The 17,715-nt window shown below is 47.1% G+C and overlaps 1 protein-coding gene across 1 annotated transcript in view; it reads right to left on the bottom strand.

Annotated features, from left to right (window-relative positions):
• The window catches only part of LOC137323478 (villin-1-like), a 58,063-nt gene that overhangs the window by 23,711 nt on the left and 16,637 nt on the right, over positions 1-17,715 (bottom strand). The window contains exons 5-9 of the mRNA XM_067986980.1: positions 15,610-15,718; positions 14,087-14,197; positions 5,992-6,194; positions 3,463-3,541; positions 1,661-1,759 (exon numbers count right to left, since the gene is read on the bottom strand). Coding sequence (XP_067843081.1) covers positions 1,661-1,759; positions 3,463-3,541; positions 5,992-6,194; positions 14,087-14,197; positions 15,610-15,718 — 601 coding nt within the window. The remainder of the gene's footprint in view (positions 1-1,660; positions 1,760-3,462; positions 3,542-5,991; positions 6,195-14,086; positions 14,198-15,609; positions 15,719-17,715) is intronic.

The following is a 17,715-nucleotide window of genomic DNA, read 5'->3' as shown; positions in this document are numbered from 1 at the left end:
AAAAAAAAGGATGTATTTGCAGAGGTTTCAATTGGGTACTAAACTGACCATTGCTTTAAGGTCAGTCTTAATTCAACAGTTCACTGAATCTAGATTGGTTTCGGGTGGGGTGGTGAGTGTATATATTGTGATACACAAGGTATCACAGTTGTGTAGGACAGGCTGGGTGGAGCAGAGGGTCTTTTCCTGTCTGTCTTTGTTCATTTTTATATTCCCTTACTTAAACATGCAAAGGCTAAGAGAAATCAACAGCATCAGTAGACTTCAGGACAGTCTGATTAATCCTTTCCGTACACTACAAGGCACATCAGAAGATGGGCTCCATAAATAAGAATTATCGAGTGCAATGTCTCTACACTAGAATGAGGAAGGGCGAGGAGAGGGAGGGAAGCCTAGTGCAGGGAGGGGGTAGTCCAGTGTTTCCCTGCGGGGTCCAGGAGATCTCCTGCTCCACTCCCCCCCAACAAGGAAGCAAAAGAAAAGTGATTTTTTTTCCAGAACCTTCTGGCTCCGCTGCTGCTCAGTCACCGCGCTGTCACCACCCACGGTTAAAATCGCGTCGGCGTCCTAATGACGCCATCGGACCCCAGCATAAAGGCGAAAAGCCAACAATTAAAATGGCGGCAGGCACAAACCCGTTGGGAACGCAGCCCAACCGCCATTTTAACTCCCGCCCACACCGTTCCCACCGATTGGGCAGGGTTAAAATCCGGGCCTTAATGACACATTCATTGCACAACGCCAGTGTAAGGGAGGTGGATAACACGCTTATATGGTGTTAAACATGGAACCTGCCAAGGATTAGAACTGATCTAGTGGGGACGTCAAGGGGCGTCTTTACCGAGTTGTAAAACGTGTGCAGTTCATTAGAGTTTTAGCACCTGGTCCTTTTACTCCTGCACAGCACAGACCGATTGAATAAATGCTCCGATATCATAGATGCTCCGATATCCAATCCTCTTAAAACATTGGTGTATGTATTGGTGGTCCTACATCGGCCGTCCCTACATCATCACAGTCAAAATCCTGGAACTCCGAACAGCACTGTGGGAGAACCTTCACCACACGGACTGCAGCAGTTCAAGGAGACAGCTCACCGCCACCTTCTCAAGGGGCAACTAGGGATGGGCAATAAATGCCGGCCTCGCCAACACCACCCACGAATATATATTTTTTAAAAAATCCTAAACCTTGCTTAACCACTGGCCAAAAAGCTATTAGTATCAATGTGAAGCCATTCATCATTCAAAGAGATCTGGCAATCAATCCCATTACATTGCCTACTTCTCAATCGAAACATTAAATCAGTCTTTTATGTTGACTGCGTCATTATTTCAGCTCAGTCGGTGCGGGGGACGGTACCACTCAATTCATCCACCCCAAATCATTCATTTCTAAAGCCAGAATTGAAAGGTATCGGAGCATCAAGTCCCTGTCGGCAGGAAGGAGGGAGGCGTGCTTAACTCACCATCGCTCTGGCTAGAGGCGTGCTTAACTCACCATCGCTCTGGCTAGAGATGTGCTTAACTCACCATCGCTCTGGCTAGAGATGTGCTTAACTCACCATCTCTCTGGCTAGAGATGTGCTTAACTCACCATCGCTCTGGCTAGAGATGTGCTTAACTCACCATCGCTCTGGCTAGAGATGTGCTTAACTCACCATCGCTCTGGCTAGAGATGACTGACGCTCCTGTTGAGAGGCATGTTTTCCCTTCCACACAAAGATTTTAACTCCACCCTGGTCTAGAATGTAGCAGTCCTAAAAGAAAAATTTAAAAAACAGGCTTAAAATACAACTTCATTCTGGGTTTTTAAAAAAGGAAAAAAGCATTTATACGAGCTCAGGACATCCTAAAGTGCTTTACAGCCAATGAAGTACTTTTCGAAGTATAGACACTGTTATAATGAAGAAAATATGGCGGCCAATTTGCAGACAGGAAGATCCCACAAACAGCAATGTGATAATGACCAGATAATCAATATTTTTTTTTTAAAAGTGAGGTTGGTTGAGGGATAAATAAATATCGGCCAGGACACCGGGGAGAACTCCCCTGCTCTTCTTCAATATAGTGGCCGTTGGATCTTTTACGTCCACCTGAGAGAGAGGGCAGACGGGGCCTCGGTTTAACGTCTCATCCGAAAGACGGCACCTCCGACAGTGCAGCACTCCCTCAGTGCTGGCGCTGGGAGTGTCGGCCTGGATTTTGTGCTCAAGTCTCTGGAGTGGGGGCTTGAACCCATGACCTTCTGACTCAGGTGAGAGAGACCCAATGAGCCACAGCTGACACACAATTAACAGCCTGCCTTAAGTCAATGACCTTTTAGGGGCAGCCAGAAACTCCACTAGACCAGCGAAGAATCCCCAAAGCAAGCCCCGGGACCTGGTGTATCTAAAGTTATGGCAGGTGTCCACCAGAACAGCCACACATTTTCAGCCTCCCCTCAATTCTCCAGCTGCACAGCCCAAAATCCTAATTGTTTTTTTAAAATCTGGGTTGCACATCTGTGCTGGTGGTTTTAATGATCTATTTTCAAATCCCTCTACTGTATTGTGTCCTGTCGGATAATATCAGTTAACTGTTTTTAATCCTTTCCCAATCAGGTGACTTGTCGACATTAACTAACATCTATCAACTCCACTCCCCACGTTGACTTCGGGCCATTCCCTGTATTTGATCAGCCCGTTCCCCGGTTTGGTGAGAACGGCAAACGTGGGAGAGTTTTTCAAGGCTTGAATCGTTCTGTCGGGGAAGTCCAGAGGGAGCTTTACTCTGCACCAAACCAGTGCTGTATTGGACCAGGCAATGCCGGCAGTCAACAAATCAGGGCCTCAAAATGGGAAGAGTTCCACTTCCTGGCACCAACATCCCTCACTTTGGCGCACGTAAAATTCCTACCGGTCCTTTACATTCACCAATATGTCGTCCCTTCTGCGTCTAATCTAACCCAAGTCATTGACTTGAGCTTTGAAAAAGTAGACTGTCCGAGCCAACTATTTGGACCTGGTCACCCCAGTGTAGCGCACAGTTCAAACCTTCACAGGCAATAAATTCGGCAACCAGGAGCAAAAACCACAGTGGTGAGGGCACCATGTGGGATTCCTAGAATCATTCAGCACAGAATGGAGGCCATTCGGCCCATCGTGCCTGTGCCAGCTTTTTGAAAGAGCTATCCAATTAGTCCCACCCCCCCCCCACTCTTTCCCCCATAGCCCTGCAAATCTTTCCTTTCCAAGAATTTATCCAATTCAGGCAGCGCATTCCAGATCATAACTCACTGCGTTAAAAAAAATTCTCCTCATCCTCCCCTCTGGTTCTTTTGCCAACGATCTTAAAGCTGTGTCCTTTGTTTAATGACCTTTCTCCCACTGGAAACAGTTCATCCTTATTTACTCTCTCACAACCCTTCATGATTTTGAACACCTCTATTAAATCTCCCGCAGGAGGCAGCATTGTCACTTACATTGCTGCTCAGAAGGTCCTGGGTTAAAGGTCGAGCAGCCACTTCCTGCACTACCAGGTTTCCCTCAGAATCAGTCACACTGGAGAGGGAAATAAAAAAAGACACAAGATCACGTTACATTAATCCTTCTTAAAAGGGCACGTCTCTGAAGTGGGCCAGCGACTGCACCAGGTTAACTCAATGTTTATCTGGAAGTTCCCCAGTCACCGACAGGTGGTAAAACTTATGAGGCAGAGACTATTGAGTCTTAAAAAGAATAGATAGATAAACATTTGAAGCAGAGGAAGGTGCAGGACTATTGGTGGGGTTGGGGAGGAAAGAAGAGAGGAGAGGAGAAAGAGGGTGGAAAGAGAGCAGGGCAGCAGGATTAGTTTTGGATTGCTCCAAAAGACTGGCACACATATGATGGGCCGAATGGCTGCCTTCTGTGCTGTAAACGTCTATCAACGAGCCCAAGTCAAAAGCAAAATACTGCAGATACTGGAAATCTTGAAATAAAAACAAACAGAGAAAGTGCTGGAAATACCTCCGCAAGTCAGGCAGCATCTGTGGAGAAAGAAACAGAGGTACCGATTCAGGCCGATGACCTTTCGTCAGATGACCATTCTGACAAAAGATCATCGACCTGAATCGTTAACTCGGTTTATCTGTCCACAGGTTCTGCCTGACTTGCTGAGTATTTCCAGCACTCTCTCTCTCTCTCTCTCTCTCTCTATTTCAATATAGATAAGAATGAGGTGGTGCATTAAAAGTAGCAAGGCAGGTTAATAAGGCCATTTAAAAAAAGCAAACCAAGCACTGGAGGGATAGAATTAAAAAGCAGAGAAGTTATGTTAAACTTGTATAGAACCTTGGTTAGACCACACTGGGAGTACTGTGAACAGTTCAGGTCTCCGTATTATAGAAAGGATATAGAGGCACTGGAGAAGGTGCAAAAGAGATTCACAAGGATGACACCAGAACTGAGAGGATATACTGATCAGGAAAGGCTGAACAGGTAGGGGTTTTTTATTTAAAGGCTGAGGGGTGACCTGATAGAGATCTTTAAGATAATGAAAGGGTTTGATAGGATAGACGTAGAGAAAATGTTTCCACTCATGGGGGAGACCAGAACTAGGGGCCATAAATATAAGATTGTCAGTAATAAATCCAATAGGGAATTCAGGAGAAACTTCTTTACCCAGAGAGTGGAACCTGTTACCACAAGGAATGGTTGAGGTGAATAGCATAGATATATTTAAGGGAAAGCTGGATAAACACGAGGGAGAAAGGAATAGAAGGATTTGCCGATAGGGTGAGATGAAGTAGGGAGGGAGGAGGCTCGTGTGGAGCATAAACACCGGCACAGACCAGTTTGAGACGAATGGCCCGTTTCTGTGCTGTAGACTCGATGAATAGTCTGGAGCTGCTGCACTAGGCGACCTGGAGGTCGATTTTAACCCCAAGCAGGTTTCAGGCAAGCAGAGAGAGAGAGTGGAGTGTGAAACGTGCTCGCTGGCCTAAGTTTCAGGCCTTGTGTGTTCCAACTCCTGGGCCTCAATTTAAATGCTGCCGGAACACTGGTGGGAAGAGGGCATGGAGCGGCTGCTGGTAGGAGAAGATTAGGCAGCCTTGCAGGTAAATGCAGGGGTTGTGGTGGTAGACCAGGGCCGCGGAGGCTAAGACCTCAGAGGCTAGGGGAGCACTCCTGTTCCTCCGGGCCCTACAACAACAGGACATTTCCCCTCCCCCCCCCACTTAGCTGGAGGGCCTCTTCGTCCTTCCCTCCAGCTGCCAAACTTCTGTCCTACACAGGCCCCAGTGAAAAGGCCATCAGGATCCTATTGACATCGGAGGACCCCCACGGGCATTTACGCTCGAAGCTCCTGCCCTCATCCGCCATCAGTGACGTTCAAATCAGAGATCGGCAGAACAGGAGCCAGAAACGGAGTAACTGCATCTTAACTGGTTTTGGGGGGTGGGGGAAGGAGTTAAAATCCCAACCCTAGTGTGAACAGGATTTATTTTGATAAAGAAAGACTTGCATTTCTATAGCGTCTTTCACGACCTCAGGACGTCCCAAAGCACTTTACAGCCAATGAAATACTTTAGAAACGTAGTCACTGTTGTAATGTAGGAAACACGGCAGAAAATGTGCACACAGCAAGATCCCACAAACAGCAATGAACAGATAACCTGTTTTAGATGTTGTTTGAAGAATAAAATATTGGCCAGGACTCCTGGGGGGAAAACCTCTCTGCCCTTCTTTGAAATGGTGCCATGGGATCTTTTACATCAACCCATCAAAGACGGCACCTCGGACAGTGCAGCACTCCCTCAGTACTGCACTGGGCGTATCAGCCTGGATTATGGGCTCAAGTCTCTGGAGTGGGACTTGAACCCATGACCTTCTGATTCAGAGGCGAGTGCGCTACCCACTGAGCCACCTAGCCCTGATCAGCAGGATCCAGACTCTTGGAACCAAAATATCTCTTCCCAGTCTATCGTAGTCCATTGTCTTCCCCCAGCATTGAAACCCTCACCACTCACTGATAAAGCTTCACAGCTGTTCTCCGGTGCTGATCAACCACCTCATCTGGAATTGGTGCTTTAATGTCCCTCTTTTCGCCAAGCAGGTAATACATGAGCTTCATGAGCTGCGGTGAGGCAGCCTCGTCCTGCCCGTCAACCACTGCAATCTGTCCACGACCAGCCCGTTCCCGGTCCCGAATATCTTTAGCCAATTGCATCGCCTGAAATCAAACAAACAGATACCCTTTAATATGGGTACTTAAGACGCCTGGGCAAATGAGGTCCTAGCACCCTCCGAGATCCCTGCGCTCCTCCGATTCTGGCCTCTTGCGCATCCCCGATTTTCAGCACTCCACCATTGGCGGCCGTGCCTTCAGCTGCCTAGACCCTAAGCTCTGGAATTCCCTCCCTACACCTCTCCGCCTCTCTCCCCTCCTTGACCAAGCCGTTGGTCACCTGTCCTAATATCTCCTTATGCGGCTCAGTGTCAAACTTTGTTTGATTTACACTCCTGTGACGCACCTTGAGACGTTTTACTACATTAAACACGTTGTATAAATGAAAGGTGTTGATGTTGGAGATTGCTGCTCGAGACACTGCTGGATACAGAGCAACACAACTTGCATTTATAGAGAGTCTTTAACACAGTAAAACCTCCCAAGGCGCTTCACAGGAGCGATTATCAAACAGGATTTGACACCGAGTCACATAAGGAGATATTAGGACAGGTGACAAAAAGCTTGATCAAAGAGGTGGGTTTCATCGCTCCACCATTGGCGGCCGTGCCTTCAGCTGCCTAGGCTCTAATCTCTGAAATTCCAGAGCTCAGGGCCTAGGCAGCTGAAGGCACGGCCGCCAATGGTGATGCGATGAAAATCTGGGATACACATTTGGAGTCACTGCAGAGCATAAGGGAGGCTGAAGGTTTCTTGGATCTAACGTTCCAGGAGGTGGTCACTCCGCAGCCACAGAGAGTTCAGGATAGTAAGTGGGTGGCCATCGGAAAGGGTGGGAAGAGGCAGGCAGTGCAGGAATCTTCTGGGTGTGTGGCACTCTCGAACATTTCAAGTCAGCACTGAATACCAGTGAGGGTGACGACATCTCAAAAGGCGTGCAGTCCTGAGCATGGCACCGTGGGGGAAAGGACTGCGCGGGGGGGGGGGGGGTGGAGGGGGGGGGGGGGCACAGTGAAGTGTAGAAATGCAGTAGTCAGAGGATTAGAGAGTCAGGGGTACCGACAGGCACTTGTGACCACCAATGAGTCCTGCATGGTGTGTTGCCTCCCTGGTGCCAAGGTAAAGGGCATCACGGAGAGGGGTGCAGAACGTTCTGCGGGGGGGAGGGGAAAAGTCAGAAGTCGTGGTCCATGTGGGTACCAACGACGTAGGAAAGAAAAGGGTCGAGGTCCTGCGGTCAGAGTTTCAGGAGCTAGGGAGGAAGTTAAAAAGCAGGACCTCAAAAAAAGGTGGTAATCTCTGGATTACTCCCAGTGCCAGTCACCAGTGAATACAGAAATAGGAAGATACGGCAGGTTAATGTGTGGCTAGAGACATGAAGAAAGAGGGAGGGCTTCAGATTCTTGGGGCATTGGGACCAGTTCTGGGGCAGGAGGGACCTGTTCAAGACTGACGGGTTGCACCACAGAGCTGGGACCAATGTCCTCGTGGGGAGGTTCACTAGTGCTATTGGGGAGGGGTTTAAACTAATTTGACAGGGGGATGGGTACCAGGATGAAACATTAGAAAGGAGAAACAAGGTGCACAAAGGATTGGGAGAGACAGATAGTCTGATTCCAACTAATACTGTGCTATTTCTTGCTCTAGTGCTAAGAGAGAATACAAGATGGTCTAAGATAGGCATGTGTGTAAATGCACGAAGCCTGGTAAACAAGGTTGGTGAGCTGCAGTGCAAATAGTCACATGGGAATACGATGTAGTGGCGATAACGGAGACCTGGCTCAAAAGAGGGCAGGATTGGGCACTAAATATTCCTGGATACAAGGTGTTCAGGAAAGATAGGGAAGGAGAAAAAGGAGGGGGGTGGCGGTATTGATTAAGGAGAATATTGCAGTGCTGGAGAGAGAGGATGTCCTGGAGGGGTCAAGGACAGAATCTATTTGGTTAGAGTTAAGAAACAATAGAGGTGCCATTACACTACTGGATGTATTCTATAGGCCACCAACTAGAGGGAAGGAGATAGAGGAGCAAATTTGCAGGGAAATTACAGAGAGGTGCAAGAACTATAGAGTAGTGATAATGGGGGACTTCAATTATCATAATATAGACTGGGATAGTAACAGTGTAAAGGGCAGAGAGGGGGAAGAATTTCTGAAGTGTGTTCAGGAGAACTTTCTTGACCAGTACATTTCCAGCCCAATGAGGAAGGAGGCATTGCTGGATCTGGTTCTGGGGAAAGAGGTGGGTCAAGTGGAGCAAGTGTCAGTGGGGGAACATTTAGGGAACGGTGATCATAGTATCATAAGGTTTAGATTAGCTATGGAAAAGGACAAGGAGCAATCTAGAGTAAAAATACTTAATTGGAGGAGGGCCAATTTCAATGGGATGAGAACAGATCTGGCCCGGGTAAATTGGAATCAAAGATTGGCAGGCAAAACTGTAATTGAACAATGGGCGGCCTTTAAAGAGGAGATGGTTCGGGTACAGTCTAGGCACATTCCCACGAGGGTGAAAGGTAGGGCAACTAAAGCCAGAGCTCTCTGAACGACGAAAGATAGAGAGAGTAAGATGAAGCCGAAAAAAAGGGGGTGTTTGACAGGTGTCAGGTTGATAATACAAGTGAGAACCAGGCTGAATATAGAAAGTTCAGAGGGGAAGTGAAAAAGGAAATAAGAGGGGCAAAGAGAGAGTATGAGAATAGACTGGCAGCCAACACAAAAGGGAATCCAAAAGTCTTCTATAGGCTTGTAAACAGCAAGCGGGTAGTAAGTGAAGGGTTGGGACCAATTAGGGGCCAAAAAAGGAGATCTACGCATGGAGGCAGAGGGCTTGGCTGAGGTACTAAATGAGTACTTTGTATCTGTCTTTACCAAGGAAGAAGATGCTGCCAGAGTTTCAGTAAAAGGAGAGGTGGTTGGGCTAAAATTTGATAAAGGATGTACTAGAAAGGCTGGCTGTTCTTAAAGTAGATAAGTCACCTGATCCAGATGGGATGGATCCTAGGTTGCAGAGGGAAGTAAGGGTGGAAATTGCAGAGGTACTGGCCATAATCTTCCAATCATCCGTAGATACTGGGCTGGTGCCAGAGCACTGCAAATATTACACCCTTGTTCAAACCTGGCAACTACAAGTCAATCAGTTTAACCTCGGTGGTGGGGAAACTTTTAGAAACGATAATCTGAGACAAAATTAACAGTCACTTGGACAAGTGTAGATTGATTAGAGAAAGCCAGCATGGATTTGTTAAAAGCCAAATAGTGTTTAACTAACTTGAGTTCTTAGATGAGGTAACTAAGAGGGTCGACGAGCGCAATGTAGTTGATGGTGTATATGGACTTTGAAAAGGTGTTTGAAAAAGTGCCACATAATAGGCTTGTCAGCAAAATTGAAGCCCATTAAATAAAGGGGGCAGTAGCAGCATAGATACGAAATTGGCGAAGTGACGGGAAGCAGAGTAGTGGTGAATGGTTGTTTCTCGGACTGGAGGGAGGTGTACAGTGGTGTTCCCCAGGGGTCGGTATTAGGACCACTGCTTTTCTTGATATATATTAATGACTTGGACTTGAGTGTACAGGGCACAATTTCAAAATTTGCAGATGAAACAAAACTTAGAATTGTAGTAAACAATGAGGAGGATAGTGATAGACTTCAAGGAGGACAGACAGGCTGGTGGAATGGACAGACACGTGGCAAATGAAATTTGACAGAAGTGCAAATGGATATATTTTGGCAGGAAGAATGAGGAGAGGCAATGAACTAAATGGTACAATTCTAAAGAGGGTGCAGGAACAGAGACCTGGGGTATATGTGCACAAAGCTTTGAAGGTGGCAGGACAGGTTGAGAAAACTGTTAAAAGGCATATGGGATCCTGGGCTTTATTAATAGAGGCATAGAGTACAAAAGCAACAAAGCTATGCTAAACCTTTATAAAACACTGGTTTGGCCACAACTGGAGTATTGTCCCCAATTCTGGGCACCACACTTTAGGAAGGATGTGAAGGCCTTAGAGAGGGTGCAGAGGAGATTTACTAGAATGGTTCCAGGGATGAGGGACTTCAGTTAATGGATAGACTGGAGAAGCTGGGATTGTTCTCCTTAGAGCAGAGAAGGTTGAGATGAGATTTGATAGAGGTGTTCAAAATCATGAAGGATTTAGATAAAGTAAATGAAGAGAAACAGTTCCCACTGGCAGAAAGGTTGAGAACCAGAGGACACAGATTTAAGGTGTTTGGCAAAAAAACCAAAGGCGACATGAGGAAAAACTTTTTTTTAAAAAAACGTAGCGAGTTGTTATGATCTGGAATGCGCTGCCTGAAAGGGCGTTGGAAGCAGATTCAATAGTGGCTTTCAAAAAGGAATTGGATAAATACTTGAAGAGGAAAAGTTTGCGGGGCTACGGGACTAACTGGATTGCTCTTACAAAGAGCCGGCACGGGCTCAATGGGCCGAATGGCCTCCTTCTGTGCTGTAACCAAGGAAGTGATCATAGAATGCTGTAACCATTCTATGATTCTATGACAAGAGGCCACAATTGGAGGAGCGCAGAGATCTCGGAGGGTTATAGAGCTGGAGGAGGGGGCGAGGCCATGGCAGGATTTGAACATGAGGATGAGAATAATGCAGAGTCACCGTACGATAACCAAACCAGGCTCCAGGCCACAGCTGGTGATGGTGACCAGCCAGTTTGGCTCACTAATGGGTGCCAGCAAACTGTAGAATACAAGCACAAACTGGAAAAGTTCAGAGGCTGGATTACCCCAGGTCAGGGGGTGTCCACAGGCTGTAGGTTAGACAGTCCAGCAAAAGACCATGGGAGTTTCCAAAGATGAAATGCATATGTTCAAAGTAACCCATGTTTCTAATATATAAAAAAAAGAGTTTCCTTGATAAAAGCTAGCACGTTAATAGTTTTACGAGACTGTGTGTCAAACTATGGTGTATTATCTCCAAGCCCCTTCCCCCAAAAACACACATTCTGCTGCAACTAATGTTCGAGGGTGTGATCAGTAAATAAGAAATGTTAATAAATACTGACAGATGTGATATGAAAACTCATTTGCAGTTTATGCAAGTGAACTTTAACCCTTGCTTTACATTTTACCAACAAATGTACAAAAAAGTGTAAGTCTGTTTTTTAATTGTTGTGGGTGCTTTTCTTCCACCTTGTTTGCCTAGAGTTTTTTCTCATTTTTGCCTCCCCCAGGAGAATATAGAAAATCTACGGCACAGAAGGAGGCCATTCGGCCCATCGTGTCTGCGCTGGCCGAAAATGAGCCATCCAGCCTAATCCCACTTTCCAGCACTTGGTCCTTGGTCTTGCAGGTTACAGCACTTCAGGTGCACTGCCAGGTACTTTTAAAAAAATGAGTTGAGGGTTTCTGCCTCTACCACCCTTTCAGGCAGTGAGTTCCAGACCTCCAACACCCTCTGGGTGAAAAAATTTCTCCTCAGCTCCCCTCTAATCTTTCTCCCAATCACTAAATCTATGCCCCCTGGTTATTGACCTCTCTAAGGGAAATAGGTCCTTCCTATCCACTCTATCTAGGCCCCTCAATTAAATCTCCCCTCAGCCTCCTCTGTTCCAAAGAAAACAACCCCAGCCTATCCAATCTTTCCTCAGCTAAAATTCTCCAGCCAGGCAACATCCTTGTAAATCTCCTCTGTACCCTCTCTAGTGCAATTACATCTTTCCTGTAATGTGGTGACCAGAACTGTACACAGTACTCAAGCTGTGGCCTAACCAGTGTTTTATACAGTTCCAGCATGACCACCCCCCCCCCCCTCTTATATTCTATGCCTCGTCTAAGGAAAGTATTCCACATGCCTTTTTAAACCACCTTATCTCCTTGTCCTGCTACCTTCAGGGATCTGTGGACATGCACTCCAAGGTCCCTCTCTTCCTCTACACCTCTCAGTATCCTCCCATTTATTGTGTATTCCCTTGCCTTGTTTGCCCTCCCCAAATGCATTACCTCACACTTCTCCAGATTGAATTCCATTTGTCACTTTTCTGCCCACCTGACCAGTCCAGTGATATCTTCCTGCAGTCTACAGCTTTCCTCCTCACTATCAACCACATGGCCAATTTTTGTATCATCTGCAAACTTCTTAATCATGCCCCCTACATTTAAGTCCAAATCATTAATATATATCACAAAAAGCAAGGGACCTATTACTGAGCCTTGTGGGACCCCACTGGAAACAGCCTTCCAGTCGCAAAAACACCCATCAACCATTACCCTTTGCTTCCTGTCACTGAGCCAATTTTGGATCCAACTTGCCACTTTCCCTTGGATCCCATGGGCTTGTACTTTTTTTTTAAAAAAAACCAGCCTGCCATGTGGAACTTTGTCAAAAGCCTTGCTAAAATCCATGTACACTACATCAAACACATTACCCTCATCGACCCTCCTTGTTACCTCCTCAAAAAAGTCAATCAAATTAGTCAGACACGACCTTCCCTTAACAAATCCATGCTGACTGTCCTTGATTAACCCGTGCCTTTCCAAATGACGGTTTATGCTGTCCCTCAGAATCAATTCCAATAATTTGCCCACCACCGAGGTTAGACTGACTGGCCTATAATTACTCGGTCTATCTCTTTCTCCCTTTTTAAACAATGGTACAACATTAGCAGTCCTCCAATCCTCCGGCACCATGCAGGTATCCAGTGAGGATTGGAAAATGATGGTCAGAACCTCCGCTATTTCCTTCCTTGCTTCTTTTAACAGCCTGAGATTACATGGCTGCAAGGGTATTGGTGGGGTGGGGGGGGTGGTGGAGAAGAGAGAAAGGGAGAGGAGTCATGATGCTCTGGCCATCATGGAGTGGGGCAGGCTTGATGGACCAGCTGGTCTTTTCCTGCCCATCAATTTTGTGTGTACACTTCCTCGGTTACTGAATGACGGTAGAGGCATGAGATAGTGTAATGGCTACACTAATAATCCAGAGAACACGAGCTCCAATCACACCGTGGGCAGTCTGAGAATTTGAATTCAGTTTTTTGGTAATCAAAAGCTGGTCTCAGTAAAAAAAAAAGTGACCATGAAGCTGTCAGATTGTTGTAAAATCCCCACCAGGTTCACTAATGTCCAACGAGGGGAAGGAAACCTGCTGTCCTTACCCGGTCTGGCCTATGTCCAGTCCCAAACCCAACCTGGTTGACTCTTACAACAAACAGGCCACTCACTTACAAACTGCCACAATCACCAGACTGCTCTGGTTCAAAAAAAAAGGTCCCACCACCACCTCAGGGCAACCAGGGGACGGGCAATAAATGCCAGCGACGCCAACACCTGGAGAATTGATTAGAAGTGTTTAGAAAACGATGAAAGGATGGGGCAGGGTAGATAGAAACAGACTGTTTTCAGTAGTTGAGGGGCCAAGAACGAGGGGCCACAGATACAAGATTAAGTGGAAGAGATTTAGAACAGTGGGTGGGAAAAACTTCTTCAGAGAGTTTTGGGGCTGTGGGATTCACTTCCCGGGTTAGTGGTTGAGACAGAAACTATGTCAACACTCAAGATTAAATTGGAGAGATGAAGGAGAAGGGTTTAAAGGGATACAGGAACAGGGCAGGTAAATGTGATTATGACTATTTGCTCATGTGGAGGGTAAACACAGACATGGACTGGTTGGGCCGAATGGCCTGTTTCCATGTTGTACCTTCTCTGTACAAATTCTACAAGGTGTATACGCCATATCTATATTACCCTGGACGGTCCCAACCCAGTCAAAGCCGAGCGATTGTCACATTATCCTGACACCAAAGCAGCATGTCATTCTCAACCATATGCATCACATACAGATCAATACATTTGGGTGACCTGCCATTACCATGTGAAAGTGTACAGTGACTCCATAAAATACATCCCCCTCTTATCTAATCACCTGCCCCGTCACAGCTTAGCTGCAGGAGCCAGCACTGATCTAGTACCTTGAGACGTTCCATACGGTTGCTCTGGGGTGCATTCCACTGCACGATGAGTTTCCCCAGGTCCAGCAAGAAGACATCTCCATTGTTGAAACTCTTCCAACTCATCTCCACCTGAAAGATTCACGAGAACTGATCACACATCCATCCCAAAGCAGGCTTCCAGTCACTACAACGCAGAAAATGCACTTACAACATCATAATGTGTTTTTTCTCACATGGATGCATTTTTTTTTTTAAAACTTCAATTATTCTCTGCATAGATCTGCTCTGGCTGCTAACTTCAAATCAATTTTTAACATAGATTCTATAACACAAACAGGCCAGTGTTTATATACTCTACATGAGCTTCCTCCCACTCCAATGACCTCTTCCCATCCCGTTTTGTTATCTAATCTTTTAGCCAAGATTTCAGTATCTTTCCTCCCCCCCCAGACGTTAAATCAACGGTCTACAGTTCCATTTTGATGAATTGCATTTGCTGTTCACAAATCCTCAGCACCTTCTGTCCCATTAGGGTAACTCTCCATGTTGCTGCACAGTGGGGATTCCCATTTAACCTATGGTCCTACAGATGTACATTACATACGCAACGGTCATTAAAGGCAGACAGAGTCCGCCCACATCGTGGGGCTGTGCCCTGCCACCATGACAGGTTGAGAATTTGAATTCAGTTTTTTTTTTAAAAATCTGGAAATTAAAAGCAGGTCTCAGTAAAAGTGACCACGAAACTGTCTGATTGTTGGGAAAAAAAAACCCGACTGGTTTCACTAATGTCCCTTTAGGGAAGGAAACCTGCCGTCTGTACCCGGTCTGGGCCGGTATACGTGACTCCAGTCCCACACCGACGTGGTTGACTCTTAACTGCCCTCTGAAGTGGCCTAACAAATTGCTACATGCAGCGGTTCAAGGAGGCAGCAGGCCGCAGGCCACCACCTTCCCAAGGGCAACAAGGGACGGGCAATAAATCTGGGCCCAATGTCCCACACAGGTTTGTGTAGACACACGTTTATATGGAATGGAATCTGGATAAATCCTATTTCATCCCCCTCAAGACAGTGAGTTCTTGCTGGAGTGCACATCTACAGGCCCGATACCTCACCCACATGGTCCATCTTTGTCTATGAGCTGAGAGAGAGAGAGAGAGAGGTGTTGACAGCCCATTGAACAGGGTGGGGGGGGCATGGAAGAGAGGGAAAAGCCCTAAACTGGACATGGTCCTCACCCAACATGTGATAGTCTAACAGGAAATCATTGACGAGCAATTAGGAGCCAATTTCCCACCCCCCCCAAACCTAGGGGCACTGAGGCTCATTGTAACTCCCAACTCCTCCCATCGCCCAGAAAGGGCGACTGACTCAGCACAGACCTTTTTTGGGGGGGGGGGGGGGGGGGGGGTGGAGAGGAAAGAGAGGGATCAACCCACAAGAGCCTCTATTCTGGTCGCACTCCCAGTGGAGACTCCGGGCAGTGTCGTGAGAGATTTGGAACTGAAGGTGAATTCGAAGCTCAGTTAAATGGCTCACCTCTCCAGCGCACACATTCTTCTTGCCCTTCACGTGAAGCAGCCTCTGTACATTGTAGGCGTTGGTTTCTACGTGCTTCAGCCCAGTAGCAATACCTCCCTGCTTGTAACTGTTAAAACAGAAAACCTGCTTTGAATTTTGCTCCTAAAAATCATCCCAGGTCACTTTCCATACGTCAGCCGTGGCTCAGGGGTCAGCACTCTCCCCTCTGGAGTCAGACGGTCGTGGGCTCAAGCCCTCACTCCAGAGACTTGAGCCCATAATCCAGGCTGACACTCCAGTGCAGTACCGAGGGAGTGCTGCGCTGGTCAGAGCTGCAGTCTTTCGGATGGGAAGTTAAACCGAGGCCCCGTCTGCCCCTCTCAGGTGGATGTAAAAGATCCCACAGTACTATTCTGAAGAGAAGCAGGGGAGTTCGCCCCAATATCTCCTGGGTCAATATTTATCCTTCAGCTAAACACCACTAAAAATCAGATTATCCGGTCAAAAGCAAAATACTGCAGATGCTGGAAATCAAATTTTAAAAAAAAGAAAATGCTGGAGCAGCTCAGGAAATAAGGCAGCATCTGTGGAGAGAGAGAGAGAGACAGAGTTAACATCTCAGGTCGATGACCTTTCGTCAGAACTCTGGTGAAAGGTCATCGACCTGAAACATTAACTCTGTTTCTCTCTCTCCTCCGATGCTGCCTCACTGGCTGAGCTGCTCCAGATTACCCGGTCATTATCACATTGCTGTTTGTGGGATCTTGCTGTGTGTAAATTGGCTGCCGCGTTTCCTACATTACACTTCAAAAAAAAGTACTTCATTTGGGACGTCCTGAAAAGGTGCTAAATAAATTCATTTGTCCACCCCAGTCCATCACCGGCATCTCCACATCATAAATAAATTCCAGACTTTCTTTCACATGGTGAATTAATTACTTTGAACTGCAGTGACCTGTGTAGGCAAATGCAGCAGCCATTTCGCACACAACCAAGGTCCTACCAGCTGAGATGAACGACCGGTTACAGTTTTCTTGTTCTGTTGAATATTGGCCAGGACACCGGGGAGGGCTCCCCTGCTCCTCTTCAAAGGATGCCGTGGGATCTCTTTCATCCTCCTGAACAGGCAGGCAAGGGCCTTCGTTCAATGACTCATCTGAGAGAGAGAGGACAGTGCAGCACTCCCCCAGTACTGCACTGGGAGTGTCGGTCTAGATTACGTGCTCAAGTCTGGAGCGTGGCTCGAACCCACGACCTTCTGACTCAGATAGGAGCGCGATCGACCGAGCTACCGAAACAGCAGTTGCTCCACTCTTTGGAACCTGGGTGTAAAACAATCACGTACCACCAGATGGACCGAATGGCCTCTCCCCCAATCTTGTGAAGCGAAACAATGAGTGCACACGAGGAGACAGCATTATGAAGGTGAAGGGCCAAAGTTTGCAGTGCAGAGGTTAAACAGAACATAGTAATGGGGAAACACCAAGTTTGAGTTTTTAAACAAGCTGTATTTACAGGAAGCAGCCGGGACCGAGGGAGGTGAGGAGTCCCACAGCGGTTACGGCAGTGTTGTGGTTAGGCCTGGACAAATAATCTGGTACCCAGTCTGATCTACATGTGACTCCAGTCCCACACCAAACGCAGTTGATTATTAACTGCCCTCTGAAGTGGACAAGCAGGTCACTCAGTCGTATCAAACCCCTATCCCAGTACAGACCCTGTGTTATAGTCTCACACTCAGCTCCCTGTCCCCTATCCCAGTACAGACCCTGTGTTATAGTCTCACACTCAGCTCCCTGTCCCCTATCCCAGTACAGACCCTGTGTTATAGTCTCACACTCAGCTCCCTGTCCCCTATCCCAGTACAGACCCTGTGTTATAGACTCACACTCAGCTCCCTGTCCCTTATCCCAGTACAGACCCTGTGTTATAGTCTCACACTCAGCTCCCTGTCCCCTATCCCAGTACAGACCATGTGTTATAGTCTCACACTCAGCTCCCTGTCCCTATCCCAGTCCAGACCCTGTGTTATAGTCTCACACTCAGCTCCCTGTCCCCTATCCCAGTACAGACCCTGTGTTATAGTCTCACACTCGGCTCCCTGTCCCCTATCCCAGTACAGAC

The sequence above is a fragment of the Heptranchias perlo genome, chromosome 7 (assembly GCF_035084215.1).
Source record: "Heptranchias perlo isolate sHepPer1 chromosome 7, sHepPer1.hap1, whole genome shotgun sequence".
Lineage (NCBI taxonomy): Eukaryota > Metazoa > Chordata > Chondrichthyes > Hexanchiformes > Hexanchidae > Heptranchias > Heptranchias perlo.
This window is presented reverse-complemented; position numbering and strand designations above follow the sequence as displayed.